The 27,627-nt window shown below is 58.0% G+C and overlaps 1 protein-coding gene across 24 annotated transcripts in view; it reads right to left on the bottom strand.

The window, feature by feature from the left end:
* Positions 1-2,638: 2,638 nt before the first annotated feature.
* Positions 2,639-27,627, bottom strand: part of TNK2 (tyrosine kinase non receptor 2) — a 39,115-nt gene continuing 14,126 nt past the window's right edge. For 3 of the 24 annotated variants that reach the window (XM_067738577.1, XM_067738574.1, XM_067738564.1), the window contains exons 2-16: positions 21,906-22,086; positions 20,795-20,865; positions 18,715-18,936; positions 17,430-17,582; positions 16,649-16,926; positions 15,065-15,191; positions 14,514-14,660; positions 14,338-14,432; positions 9,171-9,365; positions 7,683-7,774; positions 6,975-7,094; positions 4,975-6,320; positions 4,778-4,873; positions 4,481-4,608; positions 2,639-3,443 (exon numbers count right to left, since the gene is read on the bottom strand). In XM_067738577.1, the coding sequence (XP_067594678.1) occupies positions 3,437-3,443; positions 4,481-4,608; positions 4,778-4,873; positions 4,975-6,320; positions 6,975-7,094; positions 7,683-7,774; positions 9,171-9,365; positions 14,338-14,432; positions 14,514-14,660; positions 15,065-15,191; positions 16,649-16,926; positions 17,430-17,582; positions 18,715-18,936; positions 20,795-20,865; positions 21,906-22,068 (3,240 nt within the window). In that variant the 5' untranslated portion in view covers positions 22,069-22,086 and the 3' untranslated portion in view covers positions 2,639-3,436. Of the gene's footprint in view, positions 3,444-4,476; positions 4,745-4,777; positions 4,874-4,974; positions 6,321-6,974; positions 7,095-7,682; positions 7,775-9,170; positions 9,366-14,337; positions 14,433-14,513; positions 14,661-15,064; positions 15,192-16,648; positions 16,927-17,429; positions 17,599-18,714; positions 18,937-20,794; positions 20,866-21,683; positions 21,842-21,905; positions 22,093-25,258; positions 25,706-27,627 lie in introns of those variants that run through there. The other 21 variants (XM_067738569.1, XM_067738584.1, XM_067738585.1 and 18 more) reach the window with 21 other exon arrangements.

Raw genomic sequence — 27,627 nt, 5'->3', positions numbered from 1 at the left:
GAGGTGCCTGTTGGGGAGCTGTGGGTTGAGGCAGGGGCGGGGGCTGAAGCAAAGGGGGTTGATGGGGTGGGGGACAGGAAAGGTCGAGTAGAGGGTCGCCTAGGAGATCTGATGGAGAGGGAGACAGAGGGGGTCGGAAGGATAAGGCGGCAACAGAAAGGCACATGCGGCATGAGTCCCTTAGCTCCAGATTCTGACTAAGGGCCATAAAGGTCTGGACATGAGGAACCTCTGAGTCCTTTCCTTGTTTCCGGCAAAAGAGATCAAGTTGGAGGATCGTGTTATAATTTAGTGTGCCATTAAGAGGCCATTGTTCTCGGTCCCCCAGTTTACACTGAGGCCAAGCCGTGTTACAAAAGAAAATGAGCCTCTTCTTTTTGAGATTTTTCAGGGTCAAATTTTTCCAGTTCCTGAGGATACAGCCGAGGGGTGAGTCTGAGGGAGGCTCCCAAGACGTACCAGAACCCATTCTTAGCCTGTTTGCCGTAGAATGGGGGTACTGAGAGTCACCAGCTGACAGAAAGCGTCCCCTTTGTGCCAGTGATCTCTTCGTGCGACTAAGGCACAAAATGGGCCGGCCATCCCAACAATCGCGTCCGACTATGAGAGGTGACCCCTGAGCGTGCGACTAAGGCACCATGCGACTCGGGCAGGGAAAGAAAGAAAAGAGAGATTCCCAGGACCCACTGTTTGGCAATTCCCTGAAACGTGAAAAGGCACTCCTGGGATGGCTCAGAGGCAACACCTAGGCCCCTGTAAGTCAACCTGGACTGAGAAAAAGGGGAAAGTTAACAGAGAAGACAGGCTGAGGAATCTGCCTTGTAGTCCTGCCAGGAAGGCGGCGGCCAAGGGGAGGGGGGCTCAGTGTTTTGCTTGAATCAATATGTACCCCATGGTGCACGGAAGTTGTCTTACTGGGGGGGGGGGGGCAGAAGCTGTAACAGCCTTGGCTGTTTCGTGACCCCCCATCCTTTCATGGGAGTCTTCAAGCGGCAGGCACCCTAATGGCTTTTAAATGCCTGACCCGAGCCAGCACAGTACCAATCGGCCTAGTCCTTAGTCAGAAAGAAGACAGAGGGAACCTCACCCATTCTGGGCGGCAGTCACTGGGGCAAAGTGAGCCGTGGAGCCTTCAGAACACACCAGGGCGTGGCCCTGGCCAGAGTTCCTCTGCTGCTTCCCCCGCAGCTTGCTTGTTCACAGAGGGTCCCAAGAAATGAGGAGAGGAGGCTGGGGAGGAGATCCCCCAAGAGGTGTCCCCGTATGGGCCACCAAAATGTCGTGGTCCGAGCGCAGGTTGGAGGAAGAATTTCCAGACACGAAGTATTTTAGAAAACGGTGAGTTTATTGAGAACAAAGAGCAGAGCCGAGTTAGTGAGGGGCGCTGCCAATACAGCGGGCCAACTTCCCGATAGACCAGGGAGAGCCGACCCCCTTTGTGGGCTAGTAGCCAACTTTTATAGCCTCAAGACAAAGAAATTCCTGCTGGCAGGATGGCATTAGGTGATTGGTCAGGATGCTACAAGGTTATGACATGGTGATCATTTTGCCTAATATGGAGCTGGGGGGCTGCCCGGTTTAGACTAGGAGAGCCCATGGCAACAGTTGCCATGGGGGTTTGGTTAATTCCAGAATTTTTGTCCTGTGCCCTTGATGTAGGGCTCCACAGAAGCTATTAATAGGTAGCATATAGAAAAGGAAATATAAATGGCCCAACTTATGTTTTAAATGTTTATTCATTCATTAGAGGAATGCAATTAAAACTATCAAGACACCATTTTCCACGTGTCATACTGTCAAAAATCAGAAAGCTTTGGTACCACATGGAAAGCTCTCACACACTGGTGGCTGTAACATCGGGAAGAGCCTCCTCTGTGGGGAGAAAACTTTCCCAACTGGCAGGATCCCTCATTAGCCACACACACCCTAACTGAGGAGCGCTGCTTCTGGGAACTCATCCTTCAGATTGCCTTGCAAGTAAGGAATAACCCACATTCGCCATTTATTGATGCAATGGCTATAACTGCAAAGGACTGGAAACAACCAAATATCCCTCCATCAAAAGGGGCCTGGTTAGATAGATTATCGTAAAACCCTATCCATGCAACCCTAAACAAGAGTTCTTTCAGTAAGGCCATGGAGCTCTTCAAAATAGTGAAGAAAATTAGAAACACACGGGAAACTGATGTTAAAGGCAGCCTCTGGAGAGGAGAGGTGGCAGCTGGCTGGGGAATTTCACTGTATACTCTTTAGTACCTTCTGAATTTTGAACCATGTGAATTATTAGCTATTCAGAAAAAGAAACTTAAAATACTTATACATATTGAGTCCTTCCATGTTATGAAAGTTTCTGGCTTAGCTCCCACTAATTGAGTTACTGTACTCTGTCCTGCGGTATATCCTGCCTCATGGAACATCAGAGATAAAACCTAGGGGCTCTGAGTCATGTGGGGCTCTGCCCACTGCCAGCCCCGGAAAGGGAGAGACCTGTTAGGGTCAACCAGGCCTGCACTTCCCCCACTCCGTCAACAGGTGGCGCTACAGGGCCTGTGGCCTGGGACAGATGGCAGTGGCTTGGGGAGCCCAGGAGCCTCGGGGTGCTGACCAAGAGGCAAAGAAGCAGGCAGACACAAATTAGTAACATAAAATAGAAACTAACTTTATTTCTCTGGAAGAAGCAGATATTCATAGCCGGGGCAGAAACTTTGGCAAGAGGCTGGTGGGAAAACAAAGAACAGCACAGGGGAAGAGCTGGGTCAGAGGAAGCACTGGTGTCCCTCCAGGGCAGCTGCCCCCTTGGTCTCCTTCCAACCCTGGGGCCTTGGGCCCTGGTCCCTGCCAGAGAACGATCTGGCACCCTAGCTCTGCTACCTGAGCCACCTCAGGCTATTTCCAGGCACAAGATCCTAACACCAGCCAAGTCCCATAACATGTCCATAGTGAGGCCACAAGTCACATTCCGTCCGACACCCCAACTGCCGCCAGGGGCTCCCTGGGGAGGGCCCCCGCCCCACGCCCTGGGTGCTGGCCCACCTTTCTGCATGGCCAACACATCCTCCCTGCCCGGGGTCAAGCCTGGCTTCCCCGCCGGCAGGGCCTGGCAACACATTTCAGCTGCAGGCCCCACCAGGGACTGAAGCCAGAGGCAGGTCAGCCACAGGGCCTTCTGAGGCCACCCCCAGGCCTGCCTACAAGAGGCTCCCTCCTGCACCTCGGCTGGGTGCACTGAGAGCTCCGAAGTTGCAGGGACAGCGCTGGGTGAGGGAGGGACAGGCAAGGCGGGGCTCCCAGCCTCCTGCTGCCTTGGCCTCGCTCTGCCACTGGGGGCAGCAGGTGCAGCAGGTCCTCCAGGCCTGGCAGGGCGTCTCCCCACCCTCGTCAGATGGACAGGCTCAAATGATTCCTTCGGGGCAGATCCTCTGGGTCTCCAGACATCTCAGCGCCTAAAGGATGGGAAACCACCAGAAAGCCCTTCCATCAACAGGGGTCGCTGCAACAGAGTATGGAATGTCCAGTGTGGGCGGGTGCGAGAGGGGCCTCTCAGGGTCAGCCAAATCGGTTGAAAACTGGTGGTTCTAGGCACTAATTTTGGAATTTAGCATCCTGGGATGACTTCTTTAATAAACTAAGAATAAGACACCAGCAGTATCGTGTTTTAGAGTAACTGATGCAAATCAGTAAGAATAACCACGAGGTAATGGCCAACGTTCAGCGATGGCGTCCCACGGGCCAGACACTTGCTGTGCGGTGCATCCCTCATTAATTCTCCTAACCAGTTCTACGAGGTAGGCACTATCATTTACACACGTTTTACAGATGAGGACCCTGAGAGGTCAGGGAAGGAGCATAAGCGGACGCCACGTGGGATCAGAAGGCTGGGCTCCAGCTCCAGCTGTCTGCCGCCAGAGGAATCCAACACACCCACCCCGCCAGCGCCCCCCAGGGAAGGATTTCACTTTTTGACTTGATAAAACTTTCATTTGTATGTATTTATACTCTACATCAAGTATGTTATTTATATATCTATATATTGTGTTATATATACACGTACATATTTTTTATAGGAAAGTAATGGATTTTTTTTTGATTAGACATTCCTTTAAAAAGGCATTAAATCTTTGTTACTTTAAACTGAAATAGGAAATGAAGAGGTGAGAGAGATTTGTTTAAACCACTGGATCCTAAACTGCTGCTCACTGGAGCCCGGTCAGGAAGCAAGCCCCCTGCAACCAGAGAGGCTCCAATTCCTTTTACTCATTAGCTCGTTTGAACAAAGCGCCTGTGAAGTCTAGATAAACGTGCTTAGGAGAAGCTGTTTTCTCCGAGAACTGTCTGTGTCCTGGGATCGGGACCCCTTTCCCTCCTCCCGCCTGGAGCCCTGTGTCTGGCCGTGTGTGGCTGTGAGCTGTTGGCTTTTCCCAGAGTGACTGCTCCAGGACACCCCGGGGACAGGAAGGTGGCTGGGGCAAGGTCTGCTCACTTGTGGTGGGCTGGGCCGCAGGAGCCCAGCAGGTGGCAGCCAGCCTGCTCCAAGTTCCAGTCGAACATTTCCAGCACTTTGTGGCACTCGCCTCGTGGCCGCAGACCCAAACCAAAGAGCTGCTCCACCTGAGGAGCAGAGGGTGGTGCCGTGGGACACACTGGGGTCAAGGGGTGCTGGACCAGGGCGGGACAGAGGAGAGTGAGGGTGGGGGCAGGGAGCGGGAGGGTTGGAGGAGAGCCGCAGAACCAGTCTTCAGGGTCCCTGAAAGCCAGAGTGGGCAGGAGGTGGTGGTACCTTCAGATACTGGGCAGCCCTCTGCACGCTCCAGCTGTGGCTCTGCAGGGCCGCCTGGCACTCCTCTGTGGTCACCCCATGCACCATGGCCTGCAGCTGGGCACACCCACCCACCTGTCAGCACCACTCGGGCCCCTTCCTCTGGGTCCCTCGGGCCCCTGCCCCTCCTCGCCCTGTTAGCCTGGCCCACTACTCACCATCTGGATCTTCTCTGCTGGCCGTCCAGCCTCTGGCCCGTCCCCGGGGCAGCCCCTCTGTGGCAGCCGAGCAGCGGCCCTCAGGGCTGGCAGCTGGGCCCCTGAGTTGCTGGTGTTGGTGGAGAAGTTAGCCTTGGGGTCTGGGGCAGCCTGAGGCATTGGTCGAACGGTGGCAGTGGGGGCAGCAGGAGCTGAGATGCCGGGAGGGGGCAGCAGCAGGGGCACAGGCATGGGGGTCGGCTCTTCGGGGCTCCGGGTCTCATGCAGGAAGCGCTGGTAGCGCTCCAGGTAGGGTGGGCGCTCAGGCAGCAGGTAGTAGTGGGTGCTGCTGACCTTCTTGCCATCACGGACGATGGGTAAGATGCAGGGGCCAGCCCGGGGGCCAGGTGCCTGGATCACCTGGGGTGTGGCATACTTGGGGTCTGAGGCGAAGCTCTGGGTGGTGGGCATGGTCTTCCCAGGTGAGCTGGAGAGCCGGGGTGGCAGCGGGGAGCTGCCGCGTGGCACCAAGGGGCTGGGGGTCCTGGAGCCTTGTGGGGACAGGGGCTCCCGGGGTGGTACCCGGGGAGGGGAGGCAGGTCCAGGCCACCGCCCCGTCTCCTCCTCGCCCGAGGGGGCTGGAGACAGCTCCCCACGTGGGCGTGTGGGCCTCGGGGGGATGGGCACACGAGGGGGCACCTGGGGCTTGTCGTCGCCCACCGGGCTTGGCGAGGGGACCAGAGAGCCAGCCGGGACCTGTAGCTGCCGCATGCACTCCTGCTGCAGCGCCTGGAAGATCTCTGCGGTCTGGGCTGAGTTGGGCGGCTTGCCCCCACCCTGAGGCGGGAGGAACAAGTTGTCCTCCAGGGCAGGGAAGAGCCGCGCTGGCTCAGGCACAAAGGCGTAATTGGTCTCGCCCTGACTGGGCCCAGCAGAGAGCCCTGCACTCACGAGGGTGCTGTTGATGGAGCAGACCTCAAAGTCATCCTCATCCTGGGCCACGTCATCGTAGGCAGGAGGCGGGGGCAGCGGGCGCGCATCCCAGTCCACCACCGGCGTGGGATGCAGGGGCCGGGGCAGGGCGCGCGAGGGGCTCTGCGGCGGGGTCTTGTCCAGCAAGGAGCAGGCATCCATGGCCAGCTGCGCCAGTGAGGGCGCACAGGGCCGTGGGGCCGGGACCACGGGCTCCTCACCGAAGTCGATGAGCGTGACCTCACTGCTCCCGTGGCCCGCTTTGGTGCCCGGCACCCGGGCAGAGGGCTTCGCGAGCCACAGCCCACGGGGCAGTCCTGGCTTCCGCAGGCCCAGCCTCTTGAAGTCGCTGGACAGGGGGTCTTGGTCCTCACTCACAGGGTCGTAGGTTGGTTCTGCGATGGAAGGTAGACCCCAACAGGGAGGCGGCGTCAGGCAGGCCGATGGGAAAGGTGGGGTGTGGGGAAGACAGCCCACCAACTCCCCACTCCCAATTCCCCCAGAGGTCAGCCCTCAGCCGCCAGAATTCTCTGCACACCCAGACCCCATTCAACAGGAGGGCAGAACCTGTGCCGGTGGTTGGCAGCCCTCTGTGGGGCCTGGCGAGCCCCTCCCTCCATTTCAGCTAGAGCAAGAACACCCCACACCTGCCTGCCTGACACTCCTCCATCAACACAAGATCCCATATACCCCGGCTCCTGAGCCCTGGTTAGTAATCCCTACCCCATTACGGCACACCATTAGTGCAGGCAGGGGGCTATGGGCCATCTCCCACCATCAAGGGCAATAGGAGCTATCCTTAGAGAGGACAGAGCTCCTGATCAACTGGCATAAAGCCCGGACACGGCCTCGGCAGGTCCCAAAGGAAGTGAGGCAGGGCCAGGCAATGGCGGACAGTGGCAGAGTGGGTGCCAGGACCACACTCTTGTTCCTGAAGCCCAGGCTTTTGGGGGTTGGGGGAGAGGCAGGCATGCCGGGCCAGGTCAGCGGCAAAAGCTCACAGCACACACCCACTTCCCCTCCCACCCCGGCCAGCTGGGGCTCTGTACCTTCCAGGAGGAGAGAAATGAGAGGAGAGAGGGGGCGGGGGCGGGGGCCAAGGCACCAAGAGCAGCCCCACTTACTCTGAGTGAAGATGGCAGGCTGAGGAGGGCGAGGTGGAGGTTCCCCTGCGAGAAAGGTCATGCGGAGAGTAGAGGGGGCAGAGCAAGGACAAGGGAGGGGAGACAGAGTCAGACAAGAGGGCAGAGTGTGGAGGGGGGAGGCGGGGGGGAGAGGGAGAGAGAGAGAGAGAGAGAGAGAGAGAGAGAGAGAGAGATGTGAAAAGGGGCAAGTGAATGCACAAACCCAGCAGCAATGGGAAGCAATGGGGCGGCAGGATGGGAAAACTATGTTCCGGAGCGACAGGCCCTGGATCCGGGACATGGATGAGGCTCCTGGCCAAGATGGAGCCCGTGGGGTGGTTTTGGCAGGAGAGGAGAGCAGGATTAGGGGGAGCGAGGAGAGCCAGGATCTGAGCACGGCGGGAAGGAGGAGGGAGGAGGGAAGCTGAGCAGGCAGGCCAGTGCGGGCCAGACCGAGGATGCCCACCTCGGCGGATACAGCTGCCTCTTGCCGTCCACCCCACGCCCAGCCGGAGCCAGGGACACAGCTGTCCCCATGCTGCCCTGACCCAGCCAGCTCGGGGTGGCCTGAGGAGACAGCATCCCTTCCCGGGCAGCTGATGAACTAGGGGACCAGGGCTTGGGGGCCCTTACTTTTCACCCTGCCCAGATGCTGGGTGGGTCTGGAGGTGCTCAGTTCCACACTCAGCAGGTCGGGAGGGTCCATGGGGTTTCCCAGATACAGTCTGTGGGGAGAGACGCAGGTCAGAGATGGGTAAGGGTGTGGGGCGGCGGCAGTGAGGGCACCCTGGAGGAGGTGCTGGGCCTGTCCCCTGGGGTCAGGCAGAGGACAGAACCACGTCATCCAAGCCCCTTGCAGACGCAGGCCTGGAGCCCAGGACTTCTGACCCTGGTAGCTCCCTTCTGTAGATCTCGCAGGAACCAGGGGAGGGTACAGTGGAGAGGAGGCAGAGAAAGAACTCCTGACTGTAGGCTGAAAAACCTAGGACTGTAGGAGCTCCAAGGACACCCCAAAAGGGCAGAGCTGGCCCTCTGTAACCCCAAGGCACCCCAACCCATGCCCAGCAGCCACCTGCTGGCACACTCTCTTCTCTCCTGCCAGGCCCTGAGGCGTCTGGGCCACAATGCCCCAGCCAGGGTGGACAGGAGGCATCCTTCTGCCCCACTGCCAGGAGGTAGGGTATGGGCCGGGCTACCGCCATGCTCCCAATTCACCTGCAACCCCTGTGCCAACTCTCAGCATCTGGGACGTAGTTACTGGGGCTGATTACAGCCCAGAGGAATGGGGCTGGGCTGGCCATGGCACGCCAGGAGCAGGGCAGAGGGTGCCGGGCCGCCTACTGGAAGGTGTCTGCCTTCTCCGGCCCCAGCTCTCTCAGGCCCTCGCCTGGCTCCTGTGAGGCAAGAGACGGGCACCCTCCCAGGGCTCAGCGTTCTGGTGTGCGGGGCAGGGGGTGAAGGGCCCGCTGCGCCACGCCCCCGGGGCAGAAGCCTGTCAGAAGTCAGAGGAGAGAGCGCTGCCCGGAAGCCCCGTGCTGCCAGCACAGAGGCTCGGAGGCCCAGCAGGAGGAGCTCCAAGTGGCACCCTCGGGCGGGGCCCCCAGGAAATGACTAATTCTCCTGTGTATCCTCCCCAGATGCCCCCCACCCCATGACCTCGTCTTTTCACTTAAAGGAGGCTGAACCCCCCTCCCAGGTACAGAGTGAGCAGGCAGGTGGGCACTCTGAAGTTTCCCCGTAGGGAGCTTTTTCTGCACCTTGCACCCCTGGGCCTGAGCCAGCAGCTCCCATCTCCAGGACTCAGGTCCTACCAGCAGGAGAAGGGAAACTGCCACCCAAGTGCTGGGGATCATGAGCAGCTTTCCTACTGAACTGCTTCCAAAGGCTGTTCCCAAGTCCATTCTCCTAAAGCCAGTTTGCCAGGGGGGCTTAAGGTGTGCACCCTGGAGGCCATTTATCCTTTGAAGCTCCAACCCCAGTTCTGCCGACAAGGAAAAGCTGCTGAACAAGAGACCCTTGGCCCACGGCTGTAACTGGGACCTTGGAGGCCCGGAGAGCCTGCATGCCCAGAGAGGGGCTGCTGGCCCTGGAGCCCCCAGGCGGGACCCTGCCAGTACTCACTCATCGATCCTGTCAGGGAAGCCCCAGCAGTGCCGGGGGTCACTGTCACCATGCCCTGTGTGAATGAAGCTGTTCTGCAGGGGCTGGCTGATGTCCTGGGCTGACAGGCCGGCCACAGAGGTTACCACGTTGCGAGGGAAGGGCCCCACGCACAGCGTCCGTGTGTTCTGCCCACGCCACCAGTAATTCTCAGCCCTGTGCAACAGAGATGACATGGTGAACACCAGGGAGTGGTGGGACAGTCCCAAGGACTGGGACCCTTTTTACACCAAGCTCTCTTTAGCCGTGGTATCTGACCACTTTGGCAGGAGGGAGCACAAGGGCTAAAGGCCCAGGATCAGAGTAGCCTGCCACCAGCCCACCTCCTCCCAGCAGTCCCCCAGGACCTGCCAGTCACCCAGTACAGGGCCTGGTATTTGCACGCAGCCTTACCCTAAGTGCCCTAGGTGGGTCAGACAGCTTTTCCTACAGTTTACAAATACGGAAACAGGTTCAAACAAGTGACATGACTTGCCTACAGTTACCAGAAAGAGTACAGCAGATCCAGGATTCAAATCCAGTTGTTAATCCGTGAAGCCAGCGCCCTTCTCACAATACCACCTTGCCTCCCTCCTTGCCTGGCAAGGCCTAAGCCCTAGTCCTCTCCTAGCCACCCGATCTCACTCTTCAACCCAGTTCCAGGAGTTCTGAGCTACAACGGCCCAAGGGAGAACCATGGCCTTAGGACTGGGCTTGGGGCCAAGCCCTCCTACCACAATCCCATCTCCTGCAGTCAGCCCTCCAAGTTTTGGAAGCACCTGGGGCAACCCACGCTATCACATCACCAGTTTACACATCTCCAGTGCCTTCCACCACCTCCTGCCAGGACCGTGGGACCCCCACTCTGGCCCCCATCCACCTCCTTGGGAGGAGAGCTCCACTCTTGTCTTCAACAAGGGGTCCAGAAGGGAACCCAGCCTCCCAGCGTGGCTGGACTATGGGACCACCAGCCCCTCGCTCTGACCTCAGACACAGAATCTGTTGGCACAGCCTAAGTCCAGGCCTGGGGTGGGGGTGGGAGCCGGGCCAGGTGGGCAAGAAAGAACAGAGCACCCTCCTGGACGCTTCCAATGCCCCAAATCCAACAGGCCACGAGGCTCCTGCATCTGCTGGGATCACGCACACCTGAGGACAGGCACAGAAGCTGGGCTAAGGCGGAGGTGGTGACAGCCTCGTGCTGCTGCTGCAGCGGACGTGTGTGGCACCAAGCTGCGTCCGCTCACTGTCAGCCCCCCACCTGCACATCACCTGTCCACAGCGGGAGCACAAAGAAAGGCTTCCTCTAAGCTGCAGCCAGACCAGAGGGGTTGGGGGAGGTGGAGGCTGGAAGGAGGCAGCGAGGCCCGAACACCTGGACCCCCCTCCGCGAGGTGATGTGGCCACTGGGCCAGTGTGACCCCCAAAGAGCCTGTCCCAGAGACCTAACGTCGAACCCCACAAACACAGCAACCCTTGGGGAGCCAAGAGGCGTGCAGGGGGAGGGACAAGAGCCCAGCCTCCTTGTCAGCAAGGCTGCTGACCAGCCACCACAGACACAGCAACCCTGTGATTACCACCCAGCCCCCCTGGGTGGGAAGGGCAGGAAAGGAAGGAAGAAGGGAGGACAACACCCGGAAGGGACAAAGCCCATCCAAAAACAGCAGGGCCATTCCAAAGAGAGAAACGTCTCCCCCCCCCACACCCCCAGGCCGGCTGAGGCCAAGGAGGCAGGGTGGGGAGCCCCTGGCCCCCAGACCCCGATGCTGCTCTCACCCAACACCCATGGGCCCCCTGGGTCCCACGGGCCCCTCCACGGAACAGGCTCAGACACCAAGCCCATGGCTGGACGCTAGACTCTGCTCTCCACACCTCTTCAGAGATGCTCGTTAACTGAGGTAGAGAAGCAGTGCAGAGCGGAACAGACTCGCGTCCAAGGCCAGGTTTATGCCGTGACCACACCCTCCCAGTGGATCCTGAGCAAGACCAGATGGGCAGGAGGTCACTCCCTCTGCTCCCTTCCTTTTGCTAACAGACCCTCACTCGGAAGCCTCCTCTGGACCCACTTCTGAGAGCAAGAGCAGAGCCAAGGCTACCTCTCTGTTACAGGTATGGCCAAGGCTAGAGCCAGGCCCAGAAGGAAGGGCTCCCTTTATCACTGCTGGGAGTCCTCACATCAAGTCTCAAAAAAGGAGGTGGGAGGTGAGGGGCAGGAGGCACGACAACCCTTGCTACTGGGGAAGGAGAGTGGGGAGTGCAGAGTATGTATAAGAAAGACCCCCTTGGGAATGACATCCCAAGCACGGAAGCAGCTTCCTCCCAACGAGGGTCAATTATAACTCCCGAGATGGCCAACGTTACGTCACGCTGCCCACTGGTCCCCCTCCAAGGCTCAGTGGGGCGGAGATACCAGCAGCCCAGAGAGGACCAGACCAGCCCTTCCCACCCAGCCTGCTCTGGCCACACCTCCCTTCCCCTTCCAAGAACAGCCCAGAGACTCCATGGCAAGTGGAGGGCACAGTCCCCGCAGCAAAGACAGGCACCTCCAGCAGGCTGCCCGACAGCATCCTGGGACAGGCAAGATGTGAAGCAGCACCTGGGAACCACCGAAGGCTGCCCCAGCTCTCCTGGGGACCAGCCTCTGGAAACCTCAGCCCATTATCCCAGTTCTGGCTTAGGCAGCCCAGAAATGGCTGACAAATGTGGCTTAAACATTCTGCTCAAAACACTACCCCACGCATTTCTCTCCAGGTGTCCCCGGCAGCCCCTGGCCCTGAGGGACAACACACCCCCTTTGCTTCCCCCTCTCCCACCCACCACAGGAAGCAAAGGCTCCAGGGACCAGGCCAGGCCAAGGACCTACACATGGATTTCAAAATCTCTGTCCCCCTTTTCTGGTTTGTGAAAACAGAACATCAAAGCTCTGTCAGCCATCCCAGCCTCCAAAGAAGACCCCCTGGAAAAAAGTGGTCATCATCTGTCCCTCACAGTCTAGACAGAGCCTCGCAAGCTTGGCTCACGGGACATCTGGTGTCCTCTCTCTGCCCGCCGCCTGGTACCCCGAGAAGCCCTGAGTCTAAAGAATCAGTCAGAGCCAGGGACAAGGGTGCTCCAGACTCTGGCTAGGAGACAGCTTCTGCAAGAAGAAATCCCAGTCTAACAGAAGAGCACAGATACGAGACAGCTGAGAGCCAGGCTGCTAAAGGAAGATGGAGAAACAGACCGAGACCCACACGTACAAACCCAGACCCAAAGGGACACCCACGAACAGAGCCCACCCACCCGGAGACACGGAGACAGAGCCAGACAAACACACACACTTGGGGCACCAAGGAAACAAGGGGGCATTTAAAGCTCTGGTGCCACCGACGCGCAGGCCCACTCCCAAAGCCTCACCGGCTGCCATGCCTCCTGCCCCTCCCCTCCCACCTCCTGAGTAGCTCCAGGGACCTGCGGCAGGCACTGTGGTCCAAGTCGGCCGGTGGCCCTGGAGGAAGAACCCAGCAAGCCCACACTGGCAGGCAGTGGCGGTGGAGCCAGCAGATGGGCCAACCCAAGCCTGTGATGAAAGGGCGGGGCAGGGCCCGCCCACGGTGGCCTCCCAGGAGGAGCGGCTCCCCTCTCCCCTCCTGTTCCCCGCCTCACCCCAGTGGTGACCCAGGTTGCCAGCTCCAGAGACAAACGCCCCAGAAACACACAAAGCCCCTGAGTCACCCCTACTGAGAGCAAGGGATGAGGGAAGTAAAGACCTGGGGACTACAGGGCACAAGAGGGCTCAGGTCCAGGGCCCTCTGGCTCCTGGAGGTGGGAATGGCTGTAGGCTCAGATTCTAGCTGAAGGTCCTGCCATGCACCTCCAGAAGGGCCCCCAGCCTAATCTTCCTATTTCCAGAATGCTCCCCAGACTGCCACGCCTGCATTCCCTTCCCTGGCCCCTTAGCTCCAAACCACACACTACGTATTCCTTCCTGTCCTCCAGGCTTCTCTCCTAGCAGCTTTCCAGCTTTCTGTCCACCACCACTAACTCCCCAACCATACCTCCCCCCGCCCAACTTGCTAGGATGTCATTCTTAATTCACAGATACTGGGCCCGAACGTGAGGGGAGCCCCAGCCTGAGGAGGAGATGCTGGGGCCACAGCGCGTGCGGGCCATGCTCCCCCACAGCCAGCCCGGGCTCCAGGGCCTACCCTGTCAGTCTGACTCAGACCCAGAAACACTCCCTCTCAACAACCCCCCATGAGGCACAAGGTTTATCCAAAGGTCCCAGACCCCCCAACCTGAAGTCCAGGTAGGAAGGGCTCCGTGGGAAGTCCCTGCCTGGCTCTGAGTCAGAGGGGCTGGGAGTGCGGGGGATTTCCTCTGCCTCGCTCCTCTTCCGGGTCCTCCGTGCTCACCCCCTACCCCAAAGGCACCTCTAGCCTGCCCCACCGCAATCAGCTTCTCAGACACCCTGGGGATGAGATAACAGAGGGTGGCCTGAGCGGTAGGGGGGCCTCCACAGCAGGCAGGCTTGAACTTTGGGGGCTCCAGGTGGGAGACCTGACTCAGGAGAGGCTGCCTGCAGGCAGACACCTGTTGCCAGGTGTGAGGGGGATTGAGGGGGCAGGAATAGAGACCCTGTGAGGGCAGCCCGGGGACAAAATGGCCAGGTGGGAGGCCCAGCAGAGGACGGAGGAGAGCCCTGGGAAGGCAGAGGCTGCCAGGAAGAGGCAGGGCTGCTTGGGGCTACTGAAGGGCACCCAGGTGGGAGTCCAGAGTCCTTATCCTGGGAGGAGAGGGAAGAGGTGGGGCAGGGGAGGATAAGAGGAGGAATGTCCAGGAGTCCCAGCTGGGCCCCGAGGCCAGGCTGCTCCACTTCCTACACCCCACCATTACGGCAGTGAGGCCCCAACCCACAGAGCCAGCACTGGAGCCTGGTGGGAAAAGGGTGACAGAGGAGACGCTAGGCAGGGAAACCCCCCTGCGAGCCACCGCACCTGCATACTTAACCCCAAGCACTCAGGAGGACCCAGGCCTGCCCTCCCCTCTTGCTGCAGGAGCCCTGAGAGGGGCTGTTGCCATGGGGACCTGAGAGGCAGAACGGCTCTGGGCCCCAGGCCCAACCAGTCTGCGCCCTTCACAGCGGTGCAGGCACAGCCCCCGCGCTCCCTACCTCCCCTCAATGACGGTGATGACATCGTTCATCTGGATGTGCAGCTTGTCTGATTCCTCAAAGTCCTGAAGGGCCCGCATGTCAGTGGGCTGGGCCTGGGGGCAGAGACAGGTCACTAACCACCTCAGGCTGACACCTGCTTGATACCCCTGCCCCGGGGGCAGATCTGCCCTCACCTCCAGCAGGAAGTCTCTCAGTGCCACAAAGGTGGGTCTGTCCTCTGGCTTGTGAGCCCAGCACTGAACCATGACATTGTAGATGTCCTGGGGGCAGTCCTCGGGCCGGGGCAGACGCTCCCCCTCCTTGTCAATCTTATGCAGGATCTGGTGGTGGGGAGGTGCAGTTTGAGGACAAGCAGAGCACCCGGCTCTTCACCGCTCATCTTCCCCCCAGCCCACGGAACAGCTGGAACTGCTGGCCGCCATGCCTGTACCCCAAAGAAGAGCTCTGCCTGTGCCCTGAGCCTCTGACCCTTACGCCTAGGTCTGGGGCCTCTGAACAGGGGGCCGTGGCAAAGGAGGACTGCGAAAAAGCCCAGGCCGGCCTGTTCCTGACCACTGGGGGCCGTGCTCTTTGCTCAGCTTACCTGAGGGTGTCAGGCAGACACAGGGCAAGGGAGACAGGGATTCCAACAGGTAGGAGCCAGTTCCAACAGGGCCAGGTTGGGAGACAAGGATCAAATCAACCCCCAGCCACGCTGTGGGGAGCATAGCCCCAGCCCCCTCACCTGACTGCCATTGAGGCCAATCCAGGGCTCCTGGCCATAGGTGAACATCTCCCACAGCGTGACCCCAAACATCCAGGTGTCGCTGGCATGGGAGAAGGTGCGAGTCTTCAGGCTCTCAGGGGCACACCTGGCAGAGGCAGGGGTCAAGCAGAAGGCCTCTCAGAGCACCCCCACCCCCTGCATCAGCGCCAGTGGACCCCAAATGCTCATGCACAAGTGTGCCGTTGCCCCGCATGCCCAGCTTCACGGTAGGTGCTGGGGGCGCAGTGTGAAGTTAAGGACTTCTTAACTACGGGGTGCACAGACTTGGACAAGATTGTCTCTGCTCAGGTCTTTTTTCCACACGCGGCCTGGGGTGGGGAGAGGAGGATGTTCCCATGTCAGGGAAAGGAAGAAGGTCAGCAGCTCCAGAAGGGGCAAAAAGTGGGGTGGGATAAGATCTCAGGCTGTTTTCTAATTGTGGTGGGAGGATGACAATTTCCAGATTTGGGGCAGGATCCTAGGATTTAGGTCATTTCAGCAGGAAGGTGTGGGTGGGAAATCTGGATAGGGCCTGGGGAAGAACCAAAATGGGTGGGAACAGTCACAGTCACTTTCCTCATCCCACACACTCTCTGGAGCTCCCTCTTGGGTAAGGAAGAAAAATGGCACTGCAGGGAAGCTAACAAAGGGTATTCATTCCACAGTGGACTGAGGCACGGGGAGTGAGGAGGAAGCCGCCCTCGATGGAGAATCAGAGATACCTCATGGGACTGGAGAGCTGGCCCTGCCACTCAAAGGGCGTGGGACCCAGGGAAAGTTACCCAAGAGCTCTAAGCCCCACGTTCCTCATCTGTGAAATGGGAATAACAATAATCTGCTCACTTCACAGGATTGTTTTAAGAGGACTGCATAAAAAAAGGTGACCTTATAATTTACCATTCAAACCAGGACGCCTGAGTATGAAAGGAGGTGCTATTAATTACTCCAGGACATCAGGCATGATCCAGGATGTGTGATCATCCTAGATATTAAGTTAGTAATTAATTAGGGGTGACCGTACATCCTGGATTAGAGGGTTTTCTGGCAACCAGAACTGGACCGACTCCTCCCACCCCAAAGCAAGGAGATGACACTCCTTCAGGAGCCTCTGACAGCAGAGGATCATGATGGTCTCAGCACACGATAAGCTCACACAGGGGCCAGGGCAGGGTCAGGTACCACCCCAGTGTGCAGGTGAACATCCCTCGTCAGTCTACAAGGCCCTGCCTGCCCCCAGCTCTACCTGGGACACGCTTAGCAGCCAGTCTCTGCCTGGCTAACTTCTCCTGGTATTTCAGGAGCTTAAAACTGCGTCTTCCAGGAAGCCTTAATGTGTCCCACAGCACTTATCCCTGTGTACCCTAGCACCTGGCACGTGGGCCCCTGAGAATTACTGGATGGATAAGTGAATGGATGGGCACACAACAAGGGCACCCCAGGCCCAGAAGAGACAAGGGCTGGTGGGTGTATGGAAGGCCCTGGAAGCTCTGAAGCCTGGGTGTGTAGGGACCGGGTGTGGGGGGGTGGTCCAGGCCCCGCGAGCCGGCAGCGCCTGCCCCTCACCAGGCAAAGGGCACCTTGCGGTGCTCCTGCATGACGTAGTGGTCGTCATTCTGGGGTAGTGCTCGCATCAGCCCGAAGTCCCCGATCTTGACCAGGTCACGGGTGGCCAACAGCAGATTGCGGGCGGCCAGGTCACGGTGAATAAAGCGCTTGGACTCCAGGTAGCCCATGCCCTCAGCCACCTGCACAGCGTAGCGGCTCAGGGTACCCAGGAGGAAGTGGCCCTGGTGCTTGCGCAGCCGGTCCAACAACGATCCCAGAGGTGCCAGCTCTGTCACCTGAGGCCACGGAGGAGGAAGGAGGAATAAGCACGGCTGAGCCCTGCTCCTCCCTCAGCTCCTCCCCTCAAGGCCTGCCAGAGCCGTGCTCCATGCTCCTCCCTGGCCTGTCCTCCAGGGACCTCTAGGAATCCTACAGCTTCCCAAGCCTCTCCCCTCTAGGGAACATGGGAAACCGAGGCCCAGAAGAGCAACCCAAAGAGGCTCAGGTTAGCAAATGCCAAACACTAAACTCTGGGACCGGCCCCTCCCGTGGGTGCAACGCTCTGCCAGTGAACACAAGCCAAACCCAGAGAGACGGAAGTGAGCTCCAGCGGACACCAGGGTCGGTCAGTACTGGGGTAGGCCTGTGAGCCCCCTTGCCACATCAGGTGGGGGACCAAAGCAGGATCTGGAGGACCTCTGACCTTCGTCAGGATGGAGGGAGTAACCACAGCACAGGCAGGAGGTGAGGGGCACAGGGTCTTCCCTGCCGCCATCCCCCTTCTGCCCACAGCACTCACCATCTTCATGGGCGGCGTGAGCACCACACCATAGAGGCGAATGAGGTTTCGGTGGTCAAGCGAGTGCATGGCATTGACCTCCCGGATGAAGTCATCCATGGCCTCTGGCTGGCTCAGCACATCAGGCTTCAGGCACTTCACAGCCACACTCACCTGGCCAGAGTGGGGACTGCAGAGAGTCAGGACAGGCCCCAGCCTCCACACTCCGGGCTAGCCTGCTCCCCACTCCAGCCTCAGACCTGCTAATCGGGTGAGTGAGCGTGTCCCAGGGGCCTGTGGCCTGGCAGGGGGAGGGCAGCTTACCCCAACAGCCATGAGCCGGGCCTCCCCTTCCTGCGGGAGTGCCCAAGTTAAGTGGCAACCGCAAGGTAAGAGATGACCGGTGCAATGACGGAATATTAAAATGTTATGATAAGAAACGTTTTTGGTGTAGAAGTAAAATGCTTTAAATATAATGCCATAAAACTAATCTGCGGTGACAGAAATCAAGAGTGGCCTCCCTTGAAGGGAGGGGATACTCAGTGGAAGGGGCATGAGGGAGCCTTCTCGGATGACAGAGATGTTCCACACCAGTGGTCTCCAACCTTTTTGGCCCCAGGGACGGGTTCGTGGAAGACGGTTTTTCCACAGACTGGGATGGGGCGGGGCTGGATATGAGGGTTCAGGCGCTAACGCGAGCGATGGGGAACGGCAGATGAAGCTCGCTCAATTGCCCACCACTCACCGCCTGCTGTGCGGCCCGGTTCCTAACAGGCTGTGGACCGGTCGCGGTCCACGGCCCGGGGGCTGGGGACCCCTGTTCTACATCACAATCTGGGCAGTGGTCACACGGGCCCATGCATATGTGAAAAGTCACTGAGCTGTACACTCAAGAACTGTATGCTTTACTGCACACACGCTATCTTTCCCTCCGGGGAAAATTTTTTAAATACAATACTAAGATGAAAGGGCAAGTGTTAAAAAGTTGTATCTAAAATTTGTATCTTAAAGAAATTCAACAAAATGTCTGAAGGGGAAAAAAGGTGTAAGTGCTAACTCTGCTTCCTCTGAGTGGTGGGTTACAGGCTTTTTTTTGTTTTTCTTATTTTTAAGTCTCCAAACTTTTATGATCATTAGTTTTATAACTGAAAAAAGGAACATGTGTCTAGTTAACCCTGAGCATGGACTCCAGGGTGAGCCACTTTGGACCTGTCCCCAGCCCCCTTCACATCCCAGCAGAGGGGACAGATCCGCCTCAGAGAGCAGAGCAGGGCCTGCCACGCCCCACAGGACCCAGAGAGCTCACCGTCTTCCCCGAGGGGGCGTCCCACTCGCCCCTGCGCACCACGCCAAAGGAGCCATCTCCCAGCTTCTCAAAGAGATGCAGGTCCTTCTCCCCAATGAGGCAGGTGAGGCTCTGCAGGGACCCCTCTGCTGCTGGGCCTCCGGGGGTGGGTGAGGTCTTCCGGAAGGTGCTCTGAGAGTGATGAGGGGGGAACTCAGCCTCCAGCCGCTTTCCACTGAACACCTGTTTGAAGGCAGCCAGGGGCCAGATGGAACCCTGAGGCCCCAGAGCCAGTCATTCAGCCCTGCCCCACTGGGTCCTTGGCGAGGCCGCCAGACAGGTCGTGGCTTTGCCAAACTTCTGGGGGGCGGCCTGGCTGGAGGCCCACGCCCCCTCCTGACCACACCTCCAAACGGGCACCCACGGCCTCGGTGTGGCCTCGGGCTGCAGTCCCACCCCCAGCTGTGGGGTCAGGGATAGCCCAAAGCCCGGCACCACCTCTGCCCCCCTCCCTGCTCTGTACCCCTACCCAGCACAGACTCCAGCCCCTCACCCGAGCAGATGGGCAGGAGCCCTAGGGGCCCTTGCAAACACCTCCTGTCCATTTTTAGCCCTGGCCCCGTCTCTGGGTTGCCCATTTGGCGCTGTCTGTCTCCACCCTCCCCAGGGAGTCGGCTGCTCTTCATCCTGCCTGGGGAGAGGATAATTTGAGCCTGAGGTTGGACCGTGAGTGTGTATGGGGGTGCAGATGAAGCAAGGCCTTGCCGGGGAAGGGCCTGGGAAGACAGCTGGGCTTCTGGAGGGAGGCCTAGAGCTGAGGGCTCAGAAAGAAGGAAGGTTGGAGAGGACTCTGCGGCCTGGGCTGGAGAGGGAAGGGGCCAAGGGTCAGGGGACAGGAGGGAAGCCCTGAGGGTCAGAGCGGCCCTGTCAGTTTGACTTGGCCACCCTACCGGGGCATGCAAAGCCTTGGCTTCAGGCGGCACCCTCTGCCCAGTTGGTCCCTGCCCCCAAGGTCGGCAGAGCCTTGTCTGTGTGGGGTGAAGGGGTCTCCAGTCTGAGGGCCTCTTCTGGCCGCTGCTCCGTCCTTCCTCCCAGCAACTGGCATCCCTTCCATTTGCAAGCAGTGTTCAGCTGACAAGGTCCTTCACAGCCTTTTTCTCAAGGGACCCTCCCCAAGGCCCCGTGAGGTGAGCTGGGCAAGTGCGGCTGGCACTGCCTTACTGGCCACATGCCTCAAGTCTGGAGCGGTCAACCGACTGGCCCGGGGACATCCTGTGAGTCGGTGGTAGCTCCAAGGCCCCCTGAATCCTGCACACCGCGTGGCTCTTCCCTCCTGCCTTCGCCCGCCCCAACACACCCATCCTCCCCTAAAACCTGGGCAAGGGACCAGGACAGTGTCCCCAGAAAAGGCCACAGGATCCCAAGAGACAGCCCCTTGCCAGATCACAGCCAGGAAATCTCTGCGGCCCAATCCCAGATCCAGCTGTTCTGCACTGCCCGCCCCTCTCCCCAGCCCTGAGGCCAGAAGTGGGGGGAAGGCCCGGCTGGTTCACTTCCTCTCACATTGTCTTCCAGACAATGGGCAAAGTTCCCCTGAGTCAGACCTGGGACTCACCACTCCAGAGACCCAAATTAGGGCAACGGGGTGGGGGCGGGCCTTAGGGAAGGAAGCTGTCAGTGGGGCCCGGTGACCAGAGAAACCTTCCACAGACTAGGGAGGTGCGGGATGAGGGAAGCAAAGACGTCCTGGGTCCAGACGGTCCCACCGCCCCACACTGGACACCGGCCCCAACACTTAGGCAAAGCGAGGGCTCAAGTTACAGCACACTTGTCAACAAGCGCCTGTTCCATGCCCGGCACCACTGCCTGGCGGGAGGGGACGTGAAGCCAAGGCTACACACAGGCCACTCAGTGCCGTCTCCAGCGGAGACAGACGCTTAGCCAGGCAGCTCTACAAGCACCCTGCCCGATAAGACCCCGGAGGTGGGAGGTCTGTACAAACTGTGAGATTATACTGCGGGGAGTGGGGGAAGGCTCTCAGGATGACAACAGAGGAGGCCCCAGTGAGCTACCCCTCCCACGTCCCTCCCTGTCCACCCACCTTGCTCATCCAGGACTTGCGTTTGCACATGGCCTTCCTCCTCTTCACAGCCTCCCACAGCCGCCGCTGGCCTGCGGGGAGGAAGGGGAACCCGTGCTGTTAAGGCGCTCACACCCCCAAGAGGCTGCTGCCCATCGCAGGCTTCCTCGGTCACCCTGGGGGGAGTCCACCACTAGACACTGCCCAGCACGATGACACCAAGGAAACAAGCCATCCCCACCAACCAGGGGCTGCCATTAACCAGATGGTCACTGCATTCCACTTCTAGGCAATTCTTCTCGAACCGGATGGAGGTATTTAACCACCAAAATTGAACAGTAGTGCTCTTATGCCAACTCTCAAGAAAAAATAAATAAATCAAGGTAACGGACAGAATTTCCCCAATTTTGAGTTTTTCTCCCATAAAATTTTATTATGTTACTGGCATCAGATATCAACTCTCTAGGCTAAAAGCAGCGTAAGTCAGTGTCTAAATTAGCACACCATTACTTATTTAGCTATTTCAGGCTGAATGCACTCAAAAGTTTCTAATGTTCTACAAGGAACACCGTGACTTCTAGAAGCTATAGTCACTACTTTCAGGATAAACACATAGAAAAAAAAAAAAAAAGAGTTCAACTTATAGAATAGATCTTTGTAGGAGAGACAGAGAAAGGGAGAGATGGGGAGAAAAGCAGCAAACCAACATCTGAAGGATTTTATCTTCCCTTCTCCACAGACCTCTGGACACTAACCCCCCTGGTGTTCAGAACAGACTCAATTCTACATTTATAAAAGAGGAGGAGATGGAAGAAATACACCCTAGAAATGTCTGCACAAACAAAACAGAGTGTGTAGTTAATCCTGAGTAGCCGGAAATTTAAGTAAGATTCCTCAAACTCCAATTCACCTTCACGACTGCAAACTGCTCTCATGCACTCACTGTGTGCAGCATCTATTGATGCCCCTCTGCCCCACCGCGGGGGCTCTTGGACAGGCAGTGAGAGTTCTCAGCTCTGCCACCCCACGGAATAAAGGGGGGAGGGCTCTTCCATGCGGTTGCCGATCCTGAGGACAGAGGAGGTAAATGGTCAGTGGGGCGACGACAGGCAAGGCCAATGCCCCCACCTACCAGGCCGGCCCATGCCAATCTTCTCCAGGTCCTCATTCTTGACATACTCAAAGTGGGACAGGCGGGTAACGTTGAGGTCGTCGCGGAGCCGCAGGAAATACTGCTGCAGCTGCACCTCGGACAGCAGCTCCAGCAGCCAGCCTGTGCCCTCCTCCGGCTGCATGCTGCTGCTCCCCAGCCTCTGCGGGGAGAGAAGAATGGCTCAGGGACCACGGGATGCAGGCAGGTAACTGGCGACCCCGCCTCTGCCTTGGGCTCACCCACATCCTACTATGTGCTGTGGGGAAGGACTCACACCACCTTCTTGCTCCCCAAAACAGCTGTACAGAAGAGCCTGTAGCCACCTGTTCTCCTCCTATGGCAGCAAGGGTAGAATCAGGGCAGTTGGGACACAGCCCAGGCCCTGGAGTTAGGGTCTTACTCCCCAAATCTGCCATCCATGGCCGAGTGAACTGAGATCAAACTCTGTTCTCCGGTTCCCCACTGGCTCTTCAACGCTCCTGTTGTCACAAGGCCTTTGAGAATCTGATGAAAACTATCGAGTGTGTCTCCAGGAAAACAGATGCATCCTTATTCATAACGTTTTAATTACAAAACTTTTGGGGGTGCAGTGCCCCTTGAGACCCATCCATGAGCTCCCCAGACCTGATGGACCCCCCAGGGACTAGATGAGCTCTAGCTACTTTCCTCTCAGTGCCTGACATCGCATAAGCCTCCCCCCAGGTCCAAAGACCCCTCCGCAGGCCAGCACACAAACACCTCCAGGACCACAGGAGGGTCAGAGGGAAGGAGCGGCAGAGGCTGGGGCGGGCTTTCAGACTGCTGTCAACGGCTGTCACAACAGACTCTGGCCCAGTGTGGTCAAAGCTTTCAACTTTTTCAAGAAATACCAGAAATCTGAATCGACGTGTAAAATCTCGCTATTAAAATTTTTTTTGAAAAGGTACTATACGCACACGTAAGATATTCAAAAGGCACACGAGAGCCGTAAAGTCTCCTCCCTCTCTTGCCGCACGGCCACCTCGGCCCCACCCCCAAAGTCGGCTGCCATTCATGACTTTTACGCGTTCTTCCCCCACACAAATACTCACCCATTACCCACACCATTCTGTTCCTTGTTTACACTTGACATTAGATCTTTCTCCTGACTTTTGAACTATGTCAACTAATTCAAGTTTGAAATACACACACGCAAGCACACGTGTATGCTGTGCTGGTCAAACAAAATTACATGCAGGCCTCAATCAGCCAAGGGGCCACCAGACCTGTTACACCCTCTGGGGCCCAGAGAAAGAAGCCAGTGGCACCCTCAAAGCTAGGCAGCCCTACACTAAACCCATCCTTGTCCGAGTAAGACCCGTCAGAGCTGAGGGCTTGGCCAGCCCCTGACCCGTGTTCAATCCCCACTGGAGAAGACAGGGATGAGGGAAAAGGCCAGCTGCCCCAAGACCCCCTCCTCCCGACTTGGAGGTGGCCTTGTCCCCCAGCGCTCATCACAGGTCGCACTAAGAGAGCAGGTGCTCACAGCCTGGGACCAGCATGAGCCTCCTGCTCTCACAGTTCCCAGCGGTGCTGCCAACCCAGTGCCAGGAGCTCAGACTCTCCCAGGCAGCTCAGGGCAGTACAAAGAGCCACCACTGGGAAAGAGAAGCCCTCAGTTCAAACCCTGGCTCCTCTACCAAAGTGGCTGGGCCAGAAGGGGGTTTCCAAACTTTAAGCCCTAACCCTTCACTCAGATGGTTCTCATGAGGGCCATACAGCCCCCTAGGGGGCATTTTTGGCTGTCACAGTGTTGGGGGACCATTAGTGGCACTGAGTGGGTGGCTGGGGGACTCACACACTGTCCCAAATCCCATACAACTTAATTCATGCAGGTGAGAAATTTGTTTACAATCATCTGATTATAAATCAAATCCCATTTTACATATGAACAAGAAAGTATTTTTACAGTGTTAATACAGACTGAATTTTCCTGGAATGGAGCTACTGTGTAAACTGAGGGAAAACTGGCCTTTTGCTTTGTTTGGAACTTAGCAGAAGTTGTCCACCATTCAGAAAAATATCACTGAAGGCAGCCCATCCTACTATTTCAAAACTCTCCTCTCAGTCAGCACTTGTGTAGATGTTGCCGTGCTGGTTCTACCTGAGGTCTTAGCATCTGACTGCTTGGTAATGTCAGATTGTACTGACGTATTAGAATACAAGAAATGCTACAATCGATTTCCTTTTGGTTCTCCTTTATATTACAGGAGGCATTAAGTTGACTGACCACACACACACAGAGTAAACAGGTTGTATTTCTCTTAATTTTAGTTAAGAAAAATAAAAACTCTAACACTTCAACTACAGTTAACTACATGCTGGGCACAGTTCTGAGCACTTAGCTGTATTAATTCACTTATCCACAGCAAAGCCATCTGTTACAAACAAGGGGGTGTGGACTTAAGAGGGCAGGGCACCACTGCTTTCCAGAAGAAAGCCCCAAAGGTGCCCTGTGAAAATCACTAACCTAGGCCCCGTCTCTCTGTGGCGTGACCAGGAGAGGCCAGCCAGCACTTCCGCCATCACTATTCCATCCCTGGAGCAAAAGGATCCCACCCCCTACACGGCTCAGCCCAAGAAGAGGCTGGCCACCAGGGCAAGTGGTCTGAAGATCCCCACTGCTTCCTCCCCAGTCCCCGAATCCCAGGGCTCCAGGCCACTCATTCCTACCCTCCTGGGGGTAGGAGGCAGCCACTCCTGAGAACAGCTCCAAGCCCTGCCCTGTGTGGTCCAGGCTGGGAGAGACCCAGAGGCCACTCCCCTGAAGAAGCTGCTTAGAAAGCACAGTCTGCCCTGTTCCTTTACCCATGAAACACCAGCTAACAAATCTCCCTGCTCAGCTGGGTCCTCCTCTCCCTGCTCCCCAACCCCAGGAACAGGGCTGCTCTGCGTGGGGTGGGGGTGTGCGTGTGTGGGGGGGAAGACTAGAGAGAACACTGGGATCTGGGTGAGAAGAAAGCAGCCAGGGTCCCTGTCCGGTCTCCACCACCCCACCCAGGGTGACCCTGGACATGTCCCCTCCCTCCCCTCCCTCCCTCTCTAGCCCGTGTCTTTGTCGGTGAAGCACAGAGCACTGCTGCGGCTGCCCCCAGCACAGCCCCGTCCACACACCTGTGTCTGACACGTGTGGCTCTCATGGCCGGCACGCACACTTCCCACACACACTCTCCTGACGCACTCGCCACCAAGAATGCAGCCGCTGGAGCAGGGAGGCCCTGGACCCCTGTCAAGCAGCCCGGTCCTGCTCTCTGGCCCTCAGCGCAGGGCTGCCTCTCAGTCTGTCCAGCTCCCGCCCGCAACCCCCCACTCACTGTGTAGAGTCTCCGCCGGAGTCTGGCCAGAAGAGGGAAGGAGAGCTCTAGGCCAGGGAACCGACGAGCTGCTGGCATCTCCACGGAGCTGGACCCCCTGACCAGGTCACCGGGGCTCTGGCCCGAGGGAGGTGGGGTGGGCAGTGGTCTCAGCTCCTGAATTTCAGGTTCTGCCCAGAAGTGAAGGTGGCCAGAGGTCTGCCCCAGAGACCCCCCAAATCCCACACCAGGGGTGGGAAATGGAGCAGAAGAATAGGGTGGTCCCCTTTTCTCTGCTCTACAGCTGTTTCCACAGCTGGCTACCCTGGCAGGAGAGAGTTAGTTCTTCTCTCAGTTGACTGCAGCCTGGGTCCTCGGTCCTGTTTCTCTGTCTTCTCTCCAGCGCAGTGGTCACGGCTCCAGCCCTACTCCCTGGCTCCCCCGACAGCCCGCCTCCCTCCCCCCTCCCTCCACAGCTGAGCAGCTCTGACACTGGCTGAAAAAGGACCTTTCTGAATCACTGCCAAGAGGGCGGCGGGAATGGGGGGACTCTTCCTCCCAGCCACCCGCGCTGCCCCCACCTCCTCCCCGCACACAAGGCCCCTGTCTCTGGCTTCCACCCCAGCCCCCAGAGCTGCAGACAACCCCTGGGATTTTAGGGTGGGGGCCAGGTCAATCAGGCAGCAATATACAAAGAGGCTTCCGTCGCGCTTGTCTGGGGCTGTGAGGGCTTAGTGCACAGCCTGGGCTGGGGGCTTGGACACCAGAGAGTCGGTCCTGGACCTTGCAGGCAGACCCTTCGGAGACCCTCCCCCATCTCCCAGTCCCAGCCTTGGCTGGGCGTCTCCTGGCTCAGGCCCTAATGTGGCCCTGTTACCCTGGTGCCCGACGGAAATAGGAGTCCGGCAGCCTGCCAGAGCGGGGCAGTCCAGCCAAGAGCCGGGGTGGGGGGAAGAATCTCCCAGTCCAGCTGGCCAAGATCCAAAGCCCCCTCAAAACACACAAATATGCCCCTAAACCCTGCGATGCCCCCAGCCAAAGCTAGAGGATTCCGGGCCATAGGATGTCTCCTGAATAGCACCTACACACACAGACAACAGCCCCAGCTAGAGGGAACTGCAGTCACCCCATGAAGCCCCCGTGGAACCTACACATTCCTAGAGCTGACAAGTGATCCCTCTGGCCCTCCTCAAGGGCGCCAGCTGCTCTTACACCCCCCTCGCTACAGCCCCCATACACACCTGACAGCTGCAGGAAGTCCTCTCAGGCTCCCTCAGCACCCCCCTCCCAGCCGTGCCCAGGGAGCCCCTGTTTCTTGCACACTGCTCTCTTGTCCCTATCCAGCTGGCCACCAGCTCTGGGAGTCCCAGCTGGCTGGTGGAGTAGGCAGCTGGGGTTGAGTTTTGGGGAGTCAGCATCCCAGGCTCTTTCCAGGGCCTCTCTCTCAGTGCTTGACCTCCCTGGCGGGGAGGTGCCTGCAGGGGCAGCCGTTTCCAGATCTGACTCAGGGAGGGGGGAAATGGGACACCCCCAGCAATCAGTCCTCTTTCCCATCCCCCTGTCATGTCATCCACCACCACCCAAAGCTTGTGAGGCCAGCCAGGTGCAGCCTCCCTTCAGTGCCAGTGAATCACCAGCCTGAGAATGGAGTCAGAGCTAATGGACAAGATGAAGTCGGGTCAAGGTCACACTGGAGCTGACTTTCCCGCAAACGCTGGCTCACAATGCCCACAGCACAGAGAAGCCTATTGCTTATTTCCCACAAAGCACCATTCTGAAGGAGATCCAGGAACCTGACTTCAAGGGACAATTTAAGCAGGATTATTCCCTCTACCGCAAGTTGGGGGACTGCTGGATTGGAATGGCCAGACTGAAAATTATAGCCACCCCCTGAAAGATGTGCCCCAAATCCACCGGAACCCCATGCCTGCCTGTTCCCTTGCACATCAGGTAAGAACAAGCCTCAGTAGCTTGCTCAGCAATACAGCTGTGGGAGGCTGTGGAGAAAAGCAAAGCATGGTCAGGGGTCAGAGGTCAGGCCAGCTCCTAGACCTCTTCTCCCAGCCCCAGAAAACAGCCACCTTTCTGCACCGCCACCCCCACCCCGCTTCGTCCTGTCAGTGACTGCCCTCTACTGGTCAAGAGAGAAAGTGCTTGATCTCCAAGGGGAAGGGAAGCCGACCCATAAATACCATGATCATGTTTTCCAAAGCAAACAGGGACATTTGGCTTAATACGCAGATTCATAAAGCCATTAAGAGGGAATGTCCAGGGCACAGGGACTCAGTGTCCATAAAGGACTAAACCCACATCCTGGCAGTGCTTTCGGGGCTCCCCTGCAGCGATGAAGCAAGCCCAAAGGGCAGCTTAATTGGGTCCCAAGTCCCAAG

This window comes from Pseudorca crassidens, chromosome 5 (genome assembly GCF_039906515.1).
Source record: "Pseudorca crassidens isolate mPseCra1 chromosome 5, mPseCra1.hap1, whole genome shotgun sequence".
NCBI lineage: Eukaryota > Metazoa > Chordata > Mammalia > Artiodactyla > Delphinidae > Pseudorca > Pseudorca crassidens.
Note: the sequence above shows the minus strand (reverse complement) of the source record. Positions and strands in the feature narration are given on the sequence as shown.